The sequence below is a fragment of the Phanerochaete carnosa genome, assembly GCF_000300595.1.
Source record: "Phanerochaete carnosa HHB-10118-sp unplaced genomic scaffold PHACAscaffold_6, whole genome shotgun sequence".
Taxonomy (NCBI): Eukaryota; Fungi; Basidiomycota; class Agaricomycetes; order Polyporales; family Phanerochaetaceae; genus Phanerochaete; species Phanerochaete carnosa.
Window position 1 is genome coordinate 1,651,887 of NW_006767633.1, and position 19,506 is coordinate 1,671,392.

Genomic DNA, 19,506 nt, shown 5'->3' on the forward strand with positions numbered 1-19,506 from the left:
AAGCGCCCGTGGCTGCGGCACCCGGCGGACAATCGGCTCAGCTGCCGGGTTGCCGAGTCGCCGGGCCGCCGGATACCGGGAGGAAAAATATGGCATTTTCTTACTTATTTTTTCAGGCTGTTTTCGCATATTTTTTGCGACCAAAAAGTTCCAAATTTCTCTCGTGAGTCTGGTTCTTAGTATGAGCTTTAAATTGCTTAAATGCGGAGGTTCCTTCAGCCTTAGTCTTGAGCAGCATAACAGCTCTCAGACGCGTCGAGTCGTCGATGAAGGTGATCCAATAGTGGTGGCCAGGCTGAGTGCAAACAGGAAGAGGGCTTTGGACATCAGAATGAGCAAGTTTGAATGGTTTGGAGGTGTAGTTGGTAGAGGAGGAGAATGGAGCAGCATTAAGCTTGCCTGCAAGATATAGCTCACAGATGGGATGTTATTTCCTGTGTTGTATGTGATGCTACAGCTTCTCCGCCCTATCATCATTCTTTTCTCCCATATCTCTACATCCTGGAATATCCTCATCTTTTTAGCTATTTTCCTTCGCTTTCTATCCACAGTAGATCACTACTTCATCTGCTTCAGTGTCAGGCTTGGATCTGATTAGATAAGTAAATAAGCGCCTTGTGATGCACCCTTATGTCTCTGGAGGCTTGTGTTTGGGCCTTCTTCAGTTGCTCATCTACAACCTCCAGGTCAGTAGTTGTATCTTCGCCTTAATAGAGTTCAGTTGCTCATCCACAACCTCCAGTTGTGGTCTTCAGCACTCCTCTGGTCCAGTTTACCTCCCTGATTGAACACTCTACTGAGCTCCAGCTCGCGCACTAGCTTCCCCTTAACCTCTGGAGCAAACACCACTGACTCTACACCCTCAGAGTAGACAATGTGATCGTTTGCAAGACGAACAGCGACTCTCATTGGGGTGTAGTTGCAAAGCCAGTGTTTATGAGGTGTCATATGAGAAGTGGCCCCTGTGTCTGCAATCCAGAGAAGGTGAGAGGCGGAGTCAAGAGTGGTAGAGTGGGCAGAGTGACGCATAGAGGCCTGGCCAGCTGACTCGACAGAGTCCTTCTGCGCTGCTGCGGCAGTGGAGGACGATTTGGAGGCGTTTGAAGCAATAGAAGAGACAGACGTGCCCTTGCCACCTTGCTTTGTGCTCGAAATTTATGATCCCCAAAGAGGAAGGCTTACGGTTGTGGACGCCCATCCAAATGAGGCATCGGTGCATCTGCCGGCTATGCCACTTAAGCGCCTTCCCATTATTAAGGGCGCATCACCATTTGTTTCAATGCCTATGGGACTATAATTTGGGACCATAAATTTGCCAGGTGGCACATTAGGTGCAAGAAATTTGGCTGGCGTTCCTGCCAGAAAAGCGTGCAGCGCAGTTCCTTTCTGCCCTCAAGACTTACGGTCTTAACATGAGAAATTACGGTCCCAAGCACTTGCCTGCCCTTCTGCCTCGTCCTGTACCTCTGCCTTCCTTGACATCTCTTTGACACGCCTTGCTCTCCAGACCTGGTGGCACAGCGCACGAAACCAGTATAAACCTGTATGTAACAAAAAATAAGCCATAAAAGTAAATATAATTTATAACATTTTATTCAACTATATTTGATAATGAAGCTATTTAAACAATGTATTAAAATGTTGTTTAAGCGTCGATTAAGCGCCCAAATATATCTAACATCTTTAAAGATAAATACATCATTTAACACAAGTTTTGAAGTTTATATCTTCTATTTCAAACTGCTAATTGTCAAGGATTGTAGTAATACATTTTATAAACACATGTAGTATAATTAAATGCTAGTTTCAGAGCAAAAGATAATATATACACCTTTTAACATTACTAACATATTTTACATATATTGACTAGCATCTATGTTCTATTGCAAGAACAGCAAATAGTTATTTTTGGCTAAGTACTAGCTAATAAGCTATATACAACTGTATTTGCATTATAAAATGTTATATTTATTTTGCACTTTATTTATTACTACATGCATATTACAAACATGTTATTTTAACTAGCAGATTCAGTAGCTAAAGCAATAGTTAATATTCTATTGCAAAAAGCCACTGTATGTATTAAAGGTTGTTATATTAGCAAATGATGGTTGTATCAAATATTGTACATCTAGCATTATATACAAGGGCAACAGTTATATTTAGACCTAGAAGTGTGAATGTGCATTAAACTTCTAGATTGCACTTAGAAATTATTTATAAGTTGTTAGCTGAGTGTATATAGAAACATTGAAGTGTAAAGTTTGTGTGAGCTTTATAGTTCAGTGGTTAAAGTGTGCATGTTCTAACAGATAGCTTGAAAGTAGTGAGACTGGGGTTTAATTCTCATTGGGGTCATTCTTTTTTTCTTTCTTTTTTCTGAATATTATGCTTATATAGAGCTATCAATATATTGCATAGCATAAGAAATCTGTATAAAATTAAATTTGAGTTTGGTACATTGATTTTGAAGCTAAAAATACTGAAATAACAGCCTATTAACAAGACATAACAGCTCATTTACACCAAATAACAGTTGATGAATAGCTAATGAGTAGCTCATGAACAGTTCATGAATGAATTACTACATTAGTGTTAATTTACTATTAGAAATGTAAGCATAATAGGGGGGTCAGTTAATTAATGTTACTATATTAATTAGTGTTAATTAGTACTATTTAGTAGTAATTAACATTGTGAGCTAGATGCGTCTTACTCAAACAAACTGAACAAGCAGAGCAACCCAGTTGAGATTGAGTGGAGCCTGGATCATAAATGCCTCCAGCCACTCTGTGGCATGATTACAGGGACCATCTCTAAAAGCCCTGTCTTCATGCTCAGACAGGTCCACAGCACAGTCTGCCCTCTTCATCACTTCTGCTCTTCTTCATACATTTCTGTTCATTTATACTATATGGCATAAGGTCAGCTACATACATGCTACATGTATACTTAGCATGCGAATGGTTTAAGACTATAGTTTAGCGATAAAGTGCTTGCTACTGGCTTTGAACTCCAGTGCACAGTGTTGCACAAGGGATTATGGAATTGATAGTGCGTAAAATCACTTAATATTTTCAATTATGGTTACCCATAACACCAAGCATTATCAGCAATATATTTAGAATTATACAAATTTGTTTGGAATTATTAAGAATATGCCACATGTTTAGTACTCCTACTTCTCTCTACAAATTAATATGCGCTCATAATTCATACAAATATTCCAAGGGCATTCTTGACTGTACTTTGCAACCAGTAGACTACAAGATTATACATGTGTAGATATATAAGCTCATAATTGGGCATATAGTCATAATCTTGTGAATAAAATCCAATCCTTCAAGCTACCATACTCAGTGACTGTTCTACTCCATTCCACCATGTTAATATATATATATATATAATAGAAATATATAGTTATACTATTTGCCATGATGTTCCTTCATTTTAACCTTTAAAACCAAAAATCATTAAAATAAAAATAATCCATCAGTTAGAATTGAACCTTCAACCTCTACCCAACAAGGCAACTGCTCTCTCAAAATGCGCAATTTGCCACCTCAGACTCAACTGGGCAAAGGAGTAAGTACACCTCATACACTTCTTTTATCTTACCTACCACCATCTCTGCTTTCAACATGCTTCACAAGTGTAACTTCTCCAAGTCTTCATGGAGATTTGGCTTGCCTCTCATCTTCTTCTACCTTGCTTGTTACCTTCTAGTGGCTTCTACTGGCATCTTCTTAGATAGATTCACCTTGGAAACCTTTACCACAAATCTTAAACTGAACACATGAAATGAAATGATAACATACACCATCTATACAAGTTCTATTCTATTTTCTAGCTCAGACAGGCTAGACTAAAAGAGCTTCCCAGTTCAGATTGGGTGGAGCCTGGAATATAACTGCCTCCAGCCACATTGTAACATGGCTACAGGAGCCATTTCTAAAAGCTCTGTTCTGTCTTCATGCTCAGACAGACTAGACTATAAGAGCATTCCAATTCAACTTGAGTGAAGCCTAGATGAACAAAGCTTTCAGCCACCTTGTAGTATGGTTACAGGTGCCATCTCCGGAAACCCTGTACTGTCTTCCTGCTCAGGCAGTATAAACATCATTAGAAGCAGCCTGGTCATAATTGAGTAGGGCACAGATCCAGAAAGACTCCAGCCACTTTGTGGCATGGCTTCAAAGGCCATCTCTCCAAATTCTGGCTTGATTACAAGCACCAGGTATAATTTAATAAGTCCTGCACTGTCTGACCAAGCAGACAGTTTAGAAACTAGTGAACTTGGAATACTGTATATAGCTCCAGGTCTCATATAAATAGTAAGCTATCATAATATCTAAGTTATTATTATTTATGCTACAGCATAGAAGAAATAAAGAAATTGTACCTGCTGAGCATATATGCTACAGTCTACACAACCCTAGTGAAATTGATATTACTGCTTTCCTTCAGGCAGAAGACTCTTGTCAGACTACACCAGTGAAGAAGGAATTCTTGCTTCTGTTCAAGTTTGCTCTCTTTGCAACATGGCACTAGATGGTAAGCATGCTTTTTTCCAGCATAAAATTAGCCAAAAACTGATTCAACAAGACCCCAACTTTCTCTGGTTTTCACCTGAAAAAAACCAAAGGCAAAACTTAGTTTTCTGCCAGTTTTACTGTGTTTTAGACCATTTTGACTGGTTTTGCACCAGTTTCTCCTCAGTTTGCATCGGTGTAGAACTGAAGAATAGCTAGGCCTTGTTTGGCCTTGTTTAACTGCTTTTGCCTGAGTTTTTTCAAGAAAAAAGCTGTGCTTACCACCCTATGTGGTAGGCCAGACAAAGAAGGACATACTTTACCAGATGCTAGCAGAATGACCATCTCACATTGTCTGCACACTGCTCACATTACATTTTCAGCCAGTCAAGCTTGCAAATGACTTGCAGAAAATGTTTTTCTACTTGCTGAGCATGCTGGGCAGCAGATGAGGTTAATGCTCACCAGTGTGAAAGCTCTCATTTGGTTTGCAAGAGAAGGTATCATTATTGTTCTGTGCTATCATAGCATGATACTGACATATTTTGTATAATATCAGCTTGATTTGTTTAAGCATGAGATTATACTAATGACCATCCTTCTAAAGAATCAAGAGCAGCTCAAAGAAATACAGCCAATAAAAGCTATTTATAAGCTGCCCACAGTACTATATATAAGCATTGCATTTTCATTGTCACCTACTGTGACTAATTGCAACTCTAGAAAAAAATTGAGCTGTACACAATTGACATTCTGCTGTGTCCTGACTTTAGTGCCTATCTCAAAATTTCTACAAAGATATTGATAGTTTGTTCAGCTTCCTTACAGTTAACATGTCTAACTGTGCCATCATCACCAGACTGTTCTTAAATGCCACCCCTCCTGGAAATACACACTTGATATCTAAAACATACAGCACAAGTGTTTTACCAAGTGCTTGAACACAATAAAGAGTGTTGTACATGCTTGTTCTGTTTGTTACTGTCATTGGCACTTATCATCACCATGGCTCAATTGAGTCTTTGTAGCTCACAGCTTCTGTTGGCAAAGAGAGCGAGACAAACCCTGATAGTTAGATTAGCTTGATGCACATTGTTGACCTTGTTTGTGCTGTCATGAAGAAGATCCACTCATCTCTTGATGATTCTGGATGAGCTGACATATCACATGTGACCATTTCTATATGTGCCCATTTTGCTTTTCTGATAAGCATGTTGTTTGGCTGGTTTTTACACCAGCCTGCTAATACTACTGTCATAGTGCAAGGTTTACCTTAATAACTTGAGCAGCTCATATTAAAAGACCATTAATGCAAACCTCAGGGATATCTACAAGCAAATAAAGAACTGCTCCAAGGAGATTGTGTCACAGTATGTGTGGCTTGTCCTGGTTAGTTTTTGCAATGCTGAGTATGTGGAGGCAGTTTCTTCAAAAGTATCTTAAACAAAAATTAGCATAGCTATGGTGTTGCCAACATTGAGCAGTTCTTTGACATTGAAGAGGCAAGCATCCAGACTGAGATCTTAGGCCTGTCAACTGGGGCCAATTTTAGTGCTATTGATGTTGATGATTGACAGCTGCACCACAAGCCACCATGGGCTGTTTTGTATTGATCCCACACTGCTATTCATATATTTTCCAAATAATATATGATACTATTTTCTCCATCTGCTTGATGTGTGCAATTTATGGTTGCCTACATCTGAATATCATTTAGCATTGACCAAATATGAGTGATAGATATAGCTTCAGTATGCAGTGGAGAGGTTTGTATAGAGTGGCAATATCCTAACCAATAGGATGCCATATTTGCTCTGTTGCAGTTAGCCACAGAATACTGAGATAAGCCTTTTCTGATATCTCTTTAATACATTACATGCTGGCATTTCAGAGGGAACATAGCACAATCCCTATATTAGGCTGCTGAAAGGTTTTAGAGAGGGGCTCTAAGCAAGTTATGGCCAGCCCCAGCCTGACTCCAGAATCACTTCATTTGCATTTTTTCCTGATGGCCAGCTAGTTAGTGGCTAAGTATGAGTGGGAATCAAGTCTGATCCAAGAATTCCATAAAAAATGAATTAAATGTGTGATCAGACTGATAGTGTACACATCTTATTTGTTTTGAGGTGGGAGCCAGGTGCCCAGTGACATGTCAGTCAATTAACTGGAGACCTGGCATCTGAACATCTGTCAGGTGCTAGTGATGCAAAATCAGTATAGCCCCAAGCTGAGTTCAGACCCTTCACTTGGCCACCAGATGACTGAGCACATCCAAACCTGACCTTGGTCGTGCAGTGCTCAGATGATTGAAGAGATGAGGTGCACAGATGATAGAGTTCTGCCATTCATCCGCAAGATCCAGCTGGGGAACTGCTGCTTTTGATATAGACTGGGCATAAATGCAATCAGCTTGAGTGGAATGGGTGAGTCAGACAGTTTGCCTGTGCAAGAAATCTGGCTTCGAGCCGTGGCTGCTACACCATAGATGTGCAACGCAGTCATTACATTTAGCTTAATGTATTCTAAATAACAGTAGTATTGAGATAAATGAGGATAAAGCATGCTGCAGCAATTTCTAAATGCTGCCTTCTTCATAAATAGGCTCTGTGTCATCCTTGTCATCATCTTCGCTTGTTGTGCCATCACCACCAATTCCACTATGGTCACCTTCACCTGTATTCCCTTCATTGCCACTATCATCATTACAGGCTAGGACATGTCTGCCAGCAGCAACTTGATCAACTTGCTCTTGCCTGCTGATGCGGAGAATAGTAGTAAGCATGTTCATGTTGTCAGAGTCATCAATAGATTTGCTATACGTCCTCAGATTGTCCGTGAGAATATCTGCAAAGAATCTGTGAAGAGCTGATGAGGATATTGAAGCTATAAAAGTGCCACACATACTCAGACAGCATATACTCCTGTTCAATCAAGTTTATCACATGGTACAACTTGTGCAAATCTGCAAGGCTCTTGTCCACGAAGGGCCAAAAGGTCTTGTTGCCATTATCTTCCACGTAAGCTTGGTGCTATTATATAATCATTTATGTGAGCGGCAGTTGCATGCCAAAATTAGAGGCAAGGACAGCCTACCAAAAATGCAATGTGTGTGCACATTGGAACAGTCACATTGACTTTGCAGAGAGTCTTGCTGACACTTTGAGTCAATGTCAGCTTGGTTACAATAGTCTTCATGAGCTGAACAATGTCCATGCACTTTTTACGTGGTCCATCAGGTTCATGAGAACTAAGAGGCACTCTAAGAAAGCTTCCAAGCTTGGCAAGCGACATACACGTTAATAATTTAATTTAACTCTGATATGTAATTGTACACACAATTATTTTCATATCTGACCACTTCTTCATGACTCATGTGCAGACGCAGCTGTTGATGGTTTTATACACAGGAGGATCTTTGTTGAGATTTTTTGGCAGTCTGAATCATGAACTGTTAGCCTTCAAGATACTCTGGTAGATGCCATGATCAGTGTAATGCCTGCTAAGTAAACGTGTGCATATCATAATAAGGGTTATTGCAGAATTTGTATAGCCAGCAACTTGAGGGCTCAAAAGTACATTCAAGACATAGATCTTAATTTTCTCCTGCAAATTGATGTCAATGCAACAGCTATGCAGAAGATAGAAGCATCTGAAACATACCAGGAGCTTGACAGACAGATGATAAACTCTATCCAAAGGCTGCAATGCTGTCAATGAGTCCTTGTTACTAAGAAGAAGGCCATACATAGCAATCTGGTGTTGTTTGTTACTTTCAAGCTAGGCACACTATGCTGAGGGCAATGATGCTGCATTGGTTAACAGACAACATATCTTGCTAAAGCAAGCTAGCTCTTGGGCCAAGTCATTTGTAAGCCTGAGTTTGCAAGTAACATGCTAAATGGCAGTGTTGAGGCTGTTGTCTACTGCTCACTCTTAGCTGTTAGCATTTGAGTTCAACTGTAAAGCTGTGACCATAGGCCTTTCTGGTACTTCTGGAATAGAACTTTAGCTGCCAATGCACTGTTGCTGATTTGACAGTTCAAGGCTGAGCTCGCTGTGTGGCAGAACTTCTGGAAAAACAGATGGGCTGCAACTTAGTGTTGTTAAGGGAGGATGAGACTGGCAGCTGGTTCCAGAAGTATTCTCTTGCCACTACTGGGCTATCACACTGAAAAGGCATTATGAGAGTGTGTTAGGCATTCTTCTGCAGGAACATTGTGAAGCTGTGAAGGAGCAAGATGAAAATAGGTTATTGCAGAGTGAGTGAGAGCGCGAAGCAAACCAAGTGGAGTGTTGGACGTTCTACTCTTCAGATTGCAGATCAGGAATACCACCACAGCATAGTTGTGCTGAGGCACGAAGTATTTCTTTTGCTCACTCAAAATGCCTCCCAAGTGCAAGCTACCAGATGGTTAAATTTCCGAATTTATCAGTTATAGCAAATGCTTACTTTTTTTGTGGCATAGAGTCTGAGGAGATATTTGGGCAAACTAAGACCATTTGCTGTAAGGTCTGTTCAGCCCAAAATAATGCCAATTGAGACATCTCTCAAAACCAAATAAAACACCGTAAGAAAATGGCTATGCACACTCAGGCATTAGAAAATTGGAAGGAGCAGTAAGAAGAACAAAAACACACTATGGAGATACTTTCCTGGCAGGACTTTGAGTTTAGCAGTGAGCTAGCGCAGCTTCAGTTTATTGCAATCTAGCACATATAACCATTCACATTGAGCGTACATAGCCAACCTGTCTTTGAACTAGGAGGTGGTGTCTTTGATGAAGTGGTGCTAGATGAGACTGGCCATTATCAAAATGGGAGTGGTCAAGAGTTCATCTTCTCAGCAAGAGACAGTTGCAACAGTAGCATAAGTGAATATTTAGTTGATAAATTTGAAAGCCTGCATTACCATGCATCCACATCTTTGAGGAAGACTGCCGAGACTGCTGCAGATCTGCTGGCTTCTTGGAGCAAAACTATCAAAGACAATGCAGCTATTTCTTTGATTATTTCTGCAATGCAAGATATTTTAGGTTAGCAATAAGATAATTTAGCAATCTAACACCAAATACTGACCTATAGTAACATGTACTTCAGATTTTAATAGAGACAATAACATGAATGATGACAGGTGTGATGATGGGTGTGATAAAGATCTTGATAGATATATACAGAGTGCTGCTATAGACAAATGCTGCCAATGGGCACCTTATGGAACAAAAACTGTGAGGGACTTTTCATAGCTCAAGAGAGGAGTATACTGACCAATTGACTGAGCAGATGTTTATGCTCAACTTTCTTGACAGCCTTCCTTGTATGTGCCTTTCTGACAACCACCTTAAAACCATTATTTGGGTTATGCAGCAGTGTAGAACACTAAATGTACCTAGCTTCACTGCACTCCAAAAGCTCCAAACACAACTTACAAATAAAGTTGGCATTGAGAGTCAATAGCGCAAATTGGCATTGAGAAATGAGTTCTTTGCAAATGGACCTGTTCCGACATTTTACCTTATAAGTCCTTTACTCTAATATTAATGTTGAGCAGAAATACTTACTATGCCTTGTAGAATTCCAAGAACTGGGCAAATTCTCTTATACACCTACATATTTGACCTCTGGTCAAAGTTACATCAAGGGTTTTGGAATTTTACCAGAAATGTTGCCTTATTAATGAGGATGTTGACTTACTGCAGCTTATGTGGGCAGACTTTAAGAAGGCACTAGATTGACACTTCTATATCAGAGGTGGCCAGGCTTGATGATGGAAGACTAGTTGTGTCTATGAAATGGGTGTGTGAGATCTCTGCAGATAGAACAGAGTGAGACAAATTTAATTTCCATACTGTGAGCTTCAACAATGTGGTATGTAGATATTACTTGCTTATCCTGCAAAGTCTGACCATTAGAACGATTACAGTGGTTTATCAGACCCAAAAATGGACAATGAATATTAGCACACTGCTACAATGCAAAGATATGGCAAAACTCCAAGTCAATTTTCTCAGGCTACAAGATAAAGGACTGCAGTCTACCTTCAAAGGTGCACACTGACAGCTTGCTTATATATTAGCTTTATTTATGTAACTTTAAATAGATGGCTTACCAGAATGGGCTGGCGAGATGCCGCATCCTATATACAAAGGCACAAGAGCAATTAACATTCACCCTCAGGCTGATGACATGGGCAGACAATGTATCTGGTAATAGAAGCAAACAGTTCAACCTGCATACAAATATTTACTTGGCAAACCTCAACCTATCACATTGCAAACTCTAGCAGGAGTATTTTATGCAGTTCTGTGCAACTTCACCACACGTGACAACTCCCAAATTGCTCAAAGTAGTATACAAAGACATTGAGTGAGATAAGTGGCACAGCGCATATGACTGGACTCTAAAGACAGAGACACTTTTTCAAATTATTTCCTGTGTGAAACCTGCAGATAACCCACAGCAGTCAGAACTATGTTCTCATATTGGTCCCAATGGAAACAAGTACTGTCAGCATTGTACTGTCAGTGGAAATGCTGAGTATGTCAAAACTGACAAAGGCTACAAGTCATTATTTCATGTAAGTACTAAACCCCCTTTGGAAATAACACATACAACTCTGACCTTTGTTGTGGAGCAAAGCTCAACACTTCACGAGGGAGCAGGGATCATGGATGACAGCAACAAGGCAGTGTAGATGGTGGTCTCACAACTTTGATTTAACTTGCACAGCTAGCCTGATTGACTAAGAAGTCAAGATGGGAGCTAGATAGCAATAAAATCCTACTATATATACTACTGGGAACTATGCACAGACCAGGCATTATTTAAGCTATAAGTTGTTGGAGTAGTGGAGTGGCAACGCAAAAACAGAGGTTGGTGAGTCATAATGTCTGACATATCTGGGCCGATGGAGATTGGAGGTCTGATGCTGATCAGACTTCTGTTGGAAGAGAGTCAGCATCAGTGACTGTTGTCCAGCCAATATAAGCCAGATGTCTAATGCTGATCGGACTCTGATGGAGACTGCCAGGAGGCTGTGTGATAGCTTTTCTGACAGCAGTGTCATGTTGGCATGCCAGATGCATTAATGCACTGATGTACTGCAAGGGTGTGGGAATAAACTGGTGCTAACACAAGGGTTTGGATGTTGACAACAGTAAAGGCAGCATATAAACTCAGAGAAAATCGCAGAAAATACAGGAAAAATACAGAGCAGAATTATGCCCACAATATTACCTCCTTTCTATAACTGAGACTCTTAGTGAGATGCAAGTTCTTGAATTTTGCCAGATTCCCATTTGAGTTCTGCAGTGCATTGATTGGCTGCCAGAACTGAGTTGGAGTCAGTATTTTTATAAATTGGATGAAGCTGCACATAGAATGTAGCGAAGTCAATAAAGGAGATCTGTCGTGGTGCTGAAGGGTTCTGTCAATAAAAGTCACAGATTTTGGTATTTATGTGAACATCTTTGGCAAGGATCCATTTGTTAGTGTTCTGTCCGTAGCTTTTCCATCAGATAAGGTATTGAAGTTGTTGGCAATAGACACAGAAATCTAGGACTTTATCGATTTCATATTCTTCCTTGTTTTCAACTATATCAACTATAACAGGAGGTAGAGGAGGAGGTTTGATCATGCTGTTATTGTGCCAGGAGCTAAGTCAGTTTACATAGAAGATCAGATAGATTTCAAGCCAGCTGGGTAATTCAAGGTGATAATTGAGTTCTTCAATTATCTCTGTTACAGTAAAGGAGCCGAGCTGTCTTGGTCCTAGTTTACAAGTCTTCTGGTGTATAGTGATGTCTTTTGAAGCTAGCCAGACTTTGTCTCTAACTAAAAAAGAGTGGAGCACAGACTTGTTTGATTCATAGTCTGTTTTCATTTTTTCTTTAATTTGGCAGAGGGCAGATTTGGCTTCTTTATGGATTTGAGCCATTTAATCAAGTCTGGCATTGAGGGCAGGAATATTGGAATGTTTTATGGCAGGAACAGTGAAATCAGGTCAATATCTATATAAGACCTCAAAGGGAAAGTGATCATTATCAGAATGTACTCAAGAGTTTAGTACAAATTCAGCCATTGGAAGCCATTCATGCCAGTCATCTTGGTGTTGAGAACAGAATAGACAAAGGTACTTTTCTACTTCAGTGTTCTTTTGTTCTACTTTTCCATTGCCTTCTAGATGATAGGCTGTAGTTAAACCTGACTTGATACTGAGTCATTTGTATAAACTTTGCATAAAGTGTACAGCATACTGTGGTCCTTTGTCTGAGAAGATTTTGTGTAGAATACTATAGTGTCAGAACACTTTGCGATAGTGTATGTCAGCAGCCCTTTCAGCAGTAAAGATACTGTGACAGAGCGCGAGATGTACTTGACCACTGTACTGGTCGATGTAGATGGTGATAGTGTTATATTTCTCTGGAGCAGGGGTGACAGATAGAAGTCCAACCATATTGACTCTGATATGTTGCCAAGGTCTAGAAGAGACTTCTTGAGGTGTAAGGGTGGCTTTAGAATGTTTAGCTCTTTTGTATCATTGACATTTATTGCAACCTGCGATGTATTTCACTATGACGGAGTTCATTCCTGGCCACCAGTAGTAACGGAAAATAAGTTCCGTAGTTTCATACTTGCCAGGGTGGCCCGCTATAGGCATATCGTAGCATGACTCGATGATTTGATTGTGCAGATTGAAGTCTTTTGGAATATAAAGTTTGCCCTGATGATAGATGAGTTCCTCATTTTCTTTCCAGCTGACAAGGCCAGTGGTGAGTTTACGAGGGCCTTTCAATCGAAGAATAAAGAGAGATTCTGATACTTTGTCATTAAGCAATGTGCTGTTGTGAATATCTGACTCTAGTGGAGCTATTGTGACAAAAGCTGTAGCAGCCAAACATGCAAAGTGTTCTGGACCGAGATCAAAACTGATTGCGTTGATAAACTTAAAGTCTGGAAGTACTATTTGATTGTCATTATCAGTGCCATCAGAGACATATTCTGAACTCAGGCAAAATAAGGGATCAGCAACCAGATGAGTGTTGCTGGGCTTATGAGTAAGGACAAAGTTGTAATTTGCTAGTTCTAAAGCCCAGCAAGCCTGTCTATGAGTAAGGTATTGTGCTGTTCTCCAGTATTGTAAATTGGCATGGTCAGTCCATATCTCGAAAGGTTTCAATAATCTTTCAAAGAAGTGGCACCAATCTTGTAGAGCCTCAATAATGGCCATGAGTTTGCAATTGTAGATTTTATAGTTTCATTTGGCTGCATTCATAGTCTGAGAGCAAAAGGCAATGGAATGCCAGAGTGTATCATTGGAGTCAAGCTGGCTTAATTCTCCTCCAGTGGTGTAGCCCAAAATATTAACTTGTATGCGTGTATCATGATCAGCATGCCAGAGGGTTAATACTGGCTCAGTGGTAAACTTAACTTTTGAAGTGTCAAAAGCTTGTTGCTGAGTGGATCTCCACACAAAAGTGTCATAGGTGTAGCTTCAGCCTCTTATTATTTTTCCATTTTCTACAACTTTCTATGATTTATTCCATGTTTGTCCAACCCTCCAAATGTCATCGGCACATTGGCACCAGTTTACAAAGTCCTAGCCATGCGCTAACACCTCTGGACAGCATTACTGATGGGCATGCATCAGCATATCAGACATGCCCACATTGTCACTGTCTCGTTGCTGCATCATACTTTCTCAGCAACAGCCGCATTCTGATTTCCATTAGACTTTCTATCTCTGAGGCTGATTGGCAACAGACATCCAATTCCTGTTGGCCCAACAATGTCAGATACCATGACACATCAGCCTCTGTTTCCCTGCTGAGTTATCTAGATACTAGCAAATGCCTACAGTTGTTTGGATAATGCCTGGTTCATGTGCAACCTGAACAGTATATAAAAACTCCCTTTGTTGCTATCTAGCCCCCATCTCAACCTTTTGGTTATTGGGCTAGGTAAGCCTTTGTTTGTATTTTAGTATAATCACTAATGCAACTTAGTTATTGGGCTAGCTAAGCAAGTCAGTACAATTGTCACGAGACTGTGCTCTGCGCCGCCTCATAGTTAGATTTACATTGTAATCCCTTGTGTTACGTCAACGTCAGTCTGCAACAAAAAGAAGTGTCCTTTTTGGTAAGGTTGTGAAGTGAACAAGCAATTTTTTAGAAGTCTTGAATAAACCTTCGATGAAAGTTGGTGAACCCAACAAATCCTCATACATCTTTGAGGTTTTTTAGTGTGGGCCGGCCTTGACTTTGCCTGGGTCCATACCGACAGATCTCTTGCATATAAGTAGTCCAAGGTATTTGATTTTGTCTTTTTTGAACTTGCACTTTTCAGGACACAAGTAGAGGTTGTATTCTTTTAATTGTTCTAAGACTTTGTGGACTATTCTGCAATAGAAGGTGAGGTTAGAGGACCAGATGAGGATGTCATCAAGGTATATTGCTACTTTTCCTTCTGCTATGAGGTCAGCAAAGATGGTATCCTTGAGAGCTTGAAATGTAGCTAGAACATTGGTTAGGCCAAAGTATATAACCCTTGGTTCAAAGAGTTCTCGATTAGTGATGAAGGTGGCTTTCCATTCATCTCCAGCTTTAATCTGAACATTGGTATAACTCCAACAAACGTTAAATTTAGAAAAGATCTTAGTGCCTTGTAGCTTGTTGATGATATCGTTAGCTAAGGGCAATGGATAGTGATTCTGGATAGTGATGTTGTTGAGCTTTCAATAGCCCTGGATGAGTCTGAGCTTGCCATCTTTTTTCTTAATGATGAAAATGGGCGAGGTCATAGAAGACTTGCTAGAGATAATATAGCTCTTTTGAAGGATGTCATCAGAGGAAGCTTGTAGTTCTTAATTCTTGAAGAAGCTTATAGTGTATACTTTAGAGCAGATTGTAGCTAGAGAGCCATTCTTGAAGTCAATAGCATGGTTCTATAGCTAATGTTCTGATAGTCTTGTCGAGTCTGTTTTTGAGAAGATGTGACTGTAACAGTGATATTCCTTTGAGACCAGTTGTTCAAAGCTTTGGAATACTTAGGGAAGTTCTGTTTAATAGCAATCTGCTGCAAATATGTATAACCAGCGAGACAATAAACTTTGTCTGTGGCATTATTGAGTATACCAGCCTTTACTCAGGCGCAGTGTTCAGCTCGATTAGCTTTGACTTTAGTTAAACTTGGTGGCTCTGAAGTAACTAGTATAGCTTTCAAGCTGTCAGAGAGCATCATTTCACCAGTTTCCCAGTCTATGAAGGGGTTGACTTTTTTTAACTATGGTAGCCCAAGAATAATATTTTCTGGGCCAATATTAGTAATAAGGAACTTATAATTTGCTGGTTGTTGAGAACCCACTGTAAGTTTGAGTTTAATGTAGTGGGTGATGGTGCCAGCATTATTGTGAGATCTATCAATATTACGGAGTCCTATCTGTTGCTTGAGAGAATAACAATATATCTTGTTGTCTCTTACAAAGTTCTCATGTATGAAGAGTCCTGTTGCTTCGGAATCAATCATTGCAGAAGTGCAAAGTGATTTATTCAACCCAGATACAGATACAAATACACAAAAATGAGGTGAGAGACAATCAATAGATGAGACAGTACACAATAAAATGGAGTCCAAAGGATTTGAAGTCACAACATTTTGGACCAGCACTGTTGAGGGCCATTCTTCTGAACCAGGTGACAGAGCTGCAGCTTTAGTCTGTCTTTATCAAAAACCCTAGCTGAGCCTGTTTATAAACTCTGAGTTTTGCTTCTGCATGAGGACAAACATGTCCTTAAGAGCAGCAATGTCAGCAGTAGTATCTATGGAGATAGCAATGGTGGCAGAAGATGAAGTAGTGCAAACAGCCTGCTGAGCTTGAGGGGCTTGTCCTATTAGTCTGGAGAGGCAGAGCTTTTTCCAATGACTGGGCTTTCTGCAGTGTTGACACTTAGAGCGTCTTCGTAAGAGCCTTCTGATTTGTGACCCTTAGATCTGCAGATCTTACAGCAACCTTGGAGCAGTTGTCGAAGCTTCCCTTTGATCTTCTTGGTGTCTTTGATTCCAAAGAACAGCTCATCAAAGTGGGTGGCAGAGATCTCCATTGACAGGGAGGCATCAATGTCTATGGCGTTTGAGTCTTTGAAACTCAGATGAGTGAGAGGTCGAGGGCTGCGAGACCAGTTTGCTTTGATTGGCTGCTAGATCTGCTTTCTGTTGGCTAATAGCATTCCTGTACATTTTGACTGTATCATAGTCTTTAGCTACTGTGGGAAAGCAGAATAAACAGATGATATAATTGGGGTTCATGCCTGCTTTGAGTTAATTGAAAAGATCAGCCTTGAACTAGCTCGTACAATTGGACCAGATCTCGAGCTCCAACATGTAATCAGTAAAGATGTGTGATTCTTGTTTAATGGAGTTGATCTTCTGTTTAGCCTTGTTAAGGGCATTGACAGGTTTAAACTCAGCAAAAAACTGCTTGACAAACTCGGTCCACAAGTTGCTAAACAAATTACAACCATCTGCGAGTTCCTTGATATGAGGTCTCGCCCAGACTGCAGCATCTCCCATCATGAAAGACAGAATGGAGCTGATCATTTTACCAGTGTCAACTAGCCATTGACTTATTGTATCATACCGTATAACATCCTGAGCATCTCGTAGGGCAAACATCTTTTTATTAGACTGAATGTAGACACAAAAAGTGCTACAGAAAAGCCTAGCTTTTTCTGAGCTTAAGCTGTCGAATGCTACTGGTTTTTCAATGACTGAGCAAGTTTGAGAGGAGGAGATAAATGCTGGAATTGCACAAGTTGCTGTGACAAGAGAGTTAACTATATTTGTTAATGCATTTATGTTTAGCATCAATGAATGCATCAGAGTCATAAGGTCCTGAAGATTGGCATTGCATCTAGGGGCCATAAGTGCTGTTGGTTGTGTAACTGGAGTGGAGGGTCCAGCGGATGGGTTCATTGTGCGGGAAGGAGTTTGACTGGTGTGTAACTTGTCAAGACTTACATTTGTATGATCCTCAATATGGATATCCTGTAGTTCTAAAGTATATCATATAAGAGCCTCTTGATCTGGATGAAGTATAAGGTATAGTGGCTTATTAATGGTTAATGGCTGAACTGGATTCCGATAGTACCAATTGGGACATGGATTTTTGTAGCAGAAGGTGAGGATATCTTCTATAAGAGAGAAGTCTCATTTTGACTTTGAATCATATACATGATTGATTTGGATGCAGTATGCTATGGAGTCTGCCACTATTTCTGACTTGTTCCGGAGTACAGAAAATGGGTTTATTGAAAGTGAAAAGGGAGTTCTTGAAATAATGCTGCTATTTCTAACTCAGCGAAATGCCCAAGTGTGTAGTCTAAAATGTGCAGATCAAGGATTCTTTCCTCGTCATAGTCTATATATTTGAAAAGTATGTATTTGTCCAGATTTTCTACTCTAATCAAAGTATCCATTAGTTTAAACCATATGAAGCACTTTACAAACTTTAAACTGGTTGTGCCAAAATCCTTGGAAAGAGATCTTTTTAATCTCTCAAAACCCACCTTCGTAGCACTTCCACTTGTCGTAGGTGAGGACGCAATCGAGATGGGCCAAATGGTTGCAAAGCTTGAAGATTGCCTTCAGGTCGTCGCTGCTGATGTCGATTAGCTCAATAGTTTCAAAGACATTAAAATGTTTGAGAGTGGCTGCAAAACAGAGCATAAAAATGTGGGCAAGGTCAGTGGTGGTGTGTTTGGAAAAGTTGATGGTGACCAGCTTAGAAGTGATGGGAGTGTAGTTTGGCATGGTAGTGAGACAATTAGCTAACAATTTGGAAGAACTTGCACTAGCATGTGCATTGCATGCTGTGTTAGCAGCAGCGAGAGCACATGTTTGTTGCTTGTGAAAGAATTGGCGGTTGTTATATGCTGTGAGCTTGGTGGTCTCAATAGCATCTGAGTCAATAGTGGAGGTAGTTGGTGGTGGCAGAAGCATCGAAACATGTTTAAAAATGGTGCTGAGTTCACGTGTAGTGTACTAGTGTGGCATTCCTGCCTCGAGCTCATTGTGTAGTTTGTTGAAGACAACTTTGGAGAGTGGGCAGCGAAGCTGAGGGGTACACACAGCGGCTGCACATTCAATGGCTCTGGAGTGCTCAGGCAAATTCTTGGGCACTAGATTTATGCAGGAATTAGTGCTAGAGTGCATACATCTGCCACTAATCACTGAAGAGACTTACTCTTCAAACATAGGGGTGAATAAACTTGTTTAAAACTGTGCACAAGGCACGGAATAGAGAAGTAGTCTGGGTGCACAAAGATCTTGACCTAATGTTGTGAAGCAAAGCTTAACACTTCACAAGAGCAGGGATCATAGATGACGGCAATGAGACAGTGTGAACAGTGGTCTTACAACTTCAATTTAACTTGCACAGCTAGCCTGATTGACCAAGAGGTTGAAATAGGGGCTAGATAGCAATAAAGTCCTACTATATACAGTGGCCACCAAAAATAACACACAACACTACAAAGGGGTGTTATAATTCCTCCGTATCTCTACAACTACTGTACCTAGCCAGATAGGATATATACAAATCTTATACTAGGCTACTACTAGCATCTTTCTAAAGTATCACTTTGATATAAGCACCAGGTGCCAGAAAAAATGTAGTGAAAATGGTTGAAAAATTAATATATATTATAAAATTTATACAATAACATAGACCACAAAGTAAAATATGGTTAAGTCTTAGTAAAATTCTATGCTGTATGATGTTACTGTAACAAAATTACAGCATGGTAATAAAATTGGATGAATGAGCTGTGAAGACAGTTACATTGGTATGTTTTACCAAATAAATCTGTATATTTATATCTCCACAGCATTCAGGAATAGAAATACAAAATTTGCTGGACAGAATAATCTTTACTAGTAGATACATTCAGTATACCACTATAGATATTCCTGCTGCTGGTGA

The 19,506-nt window shown here is 40.0% G+C and overlaps 4 protein-coding genes across 4 annotated transcripts in view; 1 reads left to right on the forward strand and 3 right to left on the reverse strand.

Annotated features, from left to right (window-relative positions):
• PHACADRAFT_97404 (uncharacterized protein) overlaps positions 1-1,068 on the reverse strand; it is a gene marked incomplete at both ends in the record, with an annotated part of 4,556 nt that extends 3,488 nt beyond the window's left edge. The window contains one exon of the mRNA XM_007396998.1: positions 777-1,068. Coding sequence (XP_007397060.1) covers positions 777-1,068 — 292 coding nt within the window. The remainder of the gene's footprint in view (positions 1-776) is intronic.
• Positions 1,069-7,107: 6,039 nt separating this feature from the next.
• PHACADRAFT_185298 (uncharacterized protein) lies at positions 7,108-7,823 on the reverse strand (the record flags this gene model as incomplete). The annotated part of the gene is made up of 3 exons (XM_007396999.1): positions 7,108-7,387; positions 7,437-7,561; positions 7,626-7,823. The coding sequence occupies 3 exons, from the start codon at positions 7,821-7,823 to the stop codon at positions 7,108-7,110; spliced, it is 603 nt and encodes a 200-aa protein (XP_007397061.1).
• A 1,285-nt stretch (positions 7,824-9,108) lies between these two features.
• On the forward strand, positions 9,109-9,775 carry PHACADRAFT_29586 (uncharacterized protein; the record flags this gene model as incomplete). The annotated part of the gene is made up of 3 exons (XM_007396480.1): positions 9,109-9,149; positions 9,276-9,565; positions 9,630-9,775. 3 exons carry the CDS (start codon positions 9,109-9,111, stop codon positions 9,773-9,775), a joined length of 477 nt encoding a protein of 158 aa, XP_007396542.1.
• Positions 9,776-18,080: 8,305 nt separating this feature from the next.
• PHACADRAFT_97052 (uncharacterized protein) lies at positions 18,081-18,566 on the reverse strand (the record flags this gene model as incomplete). Its single annotated transcript, XM_007397000.1, has 1 exon — positions 18,081-18,566. A coding segment is annotated over one exon (486 nt), but the record flags the coding sequence as incomplete, so codon positions are not given.
• Positions 18,567-19,506: the final 940 nt, after the last annotated feature.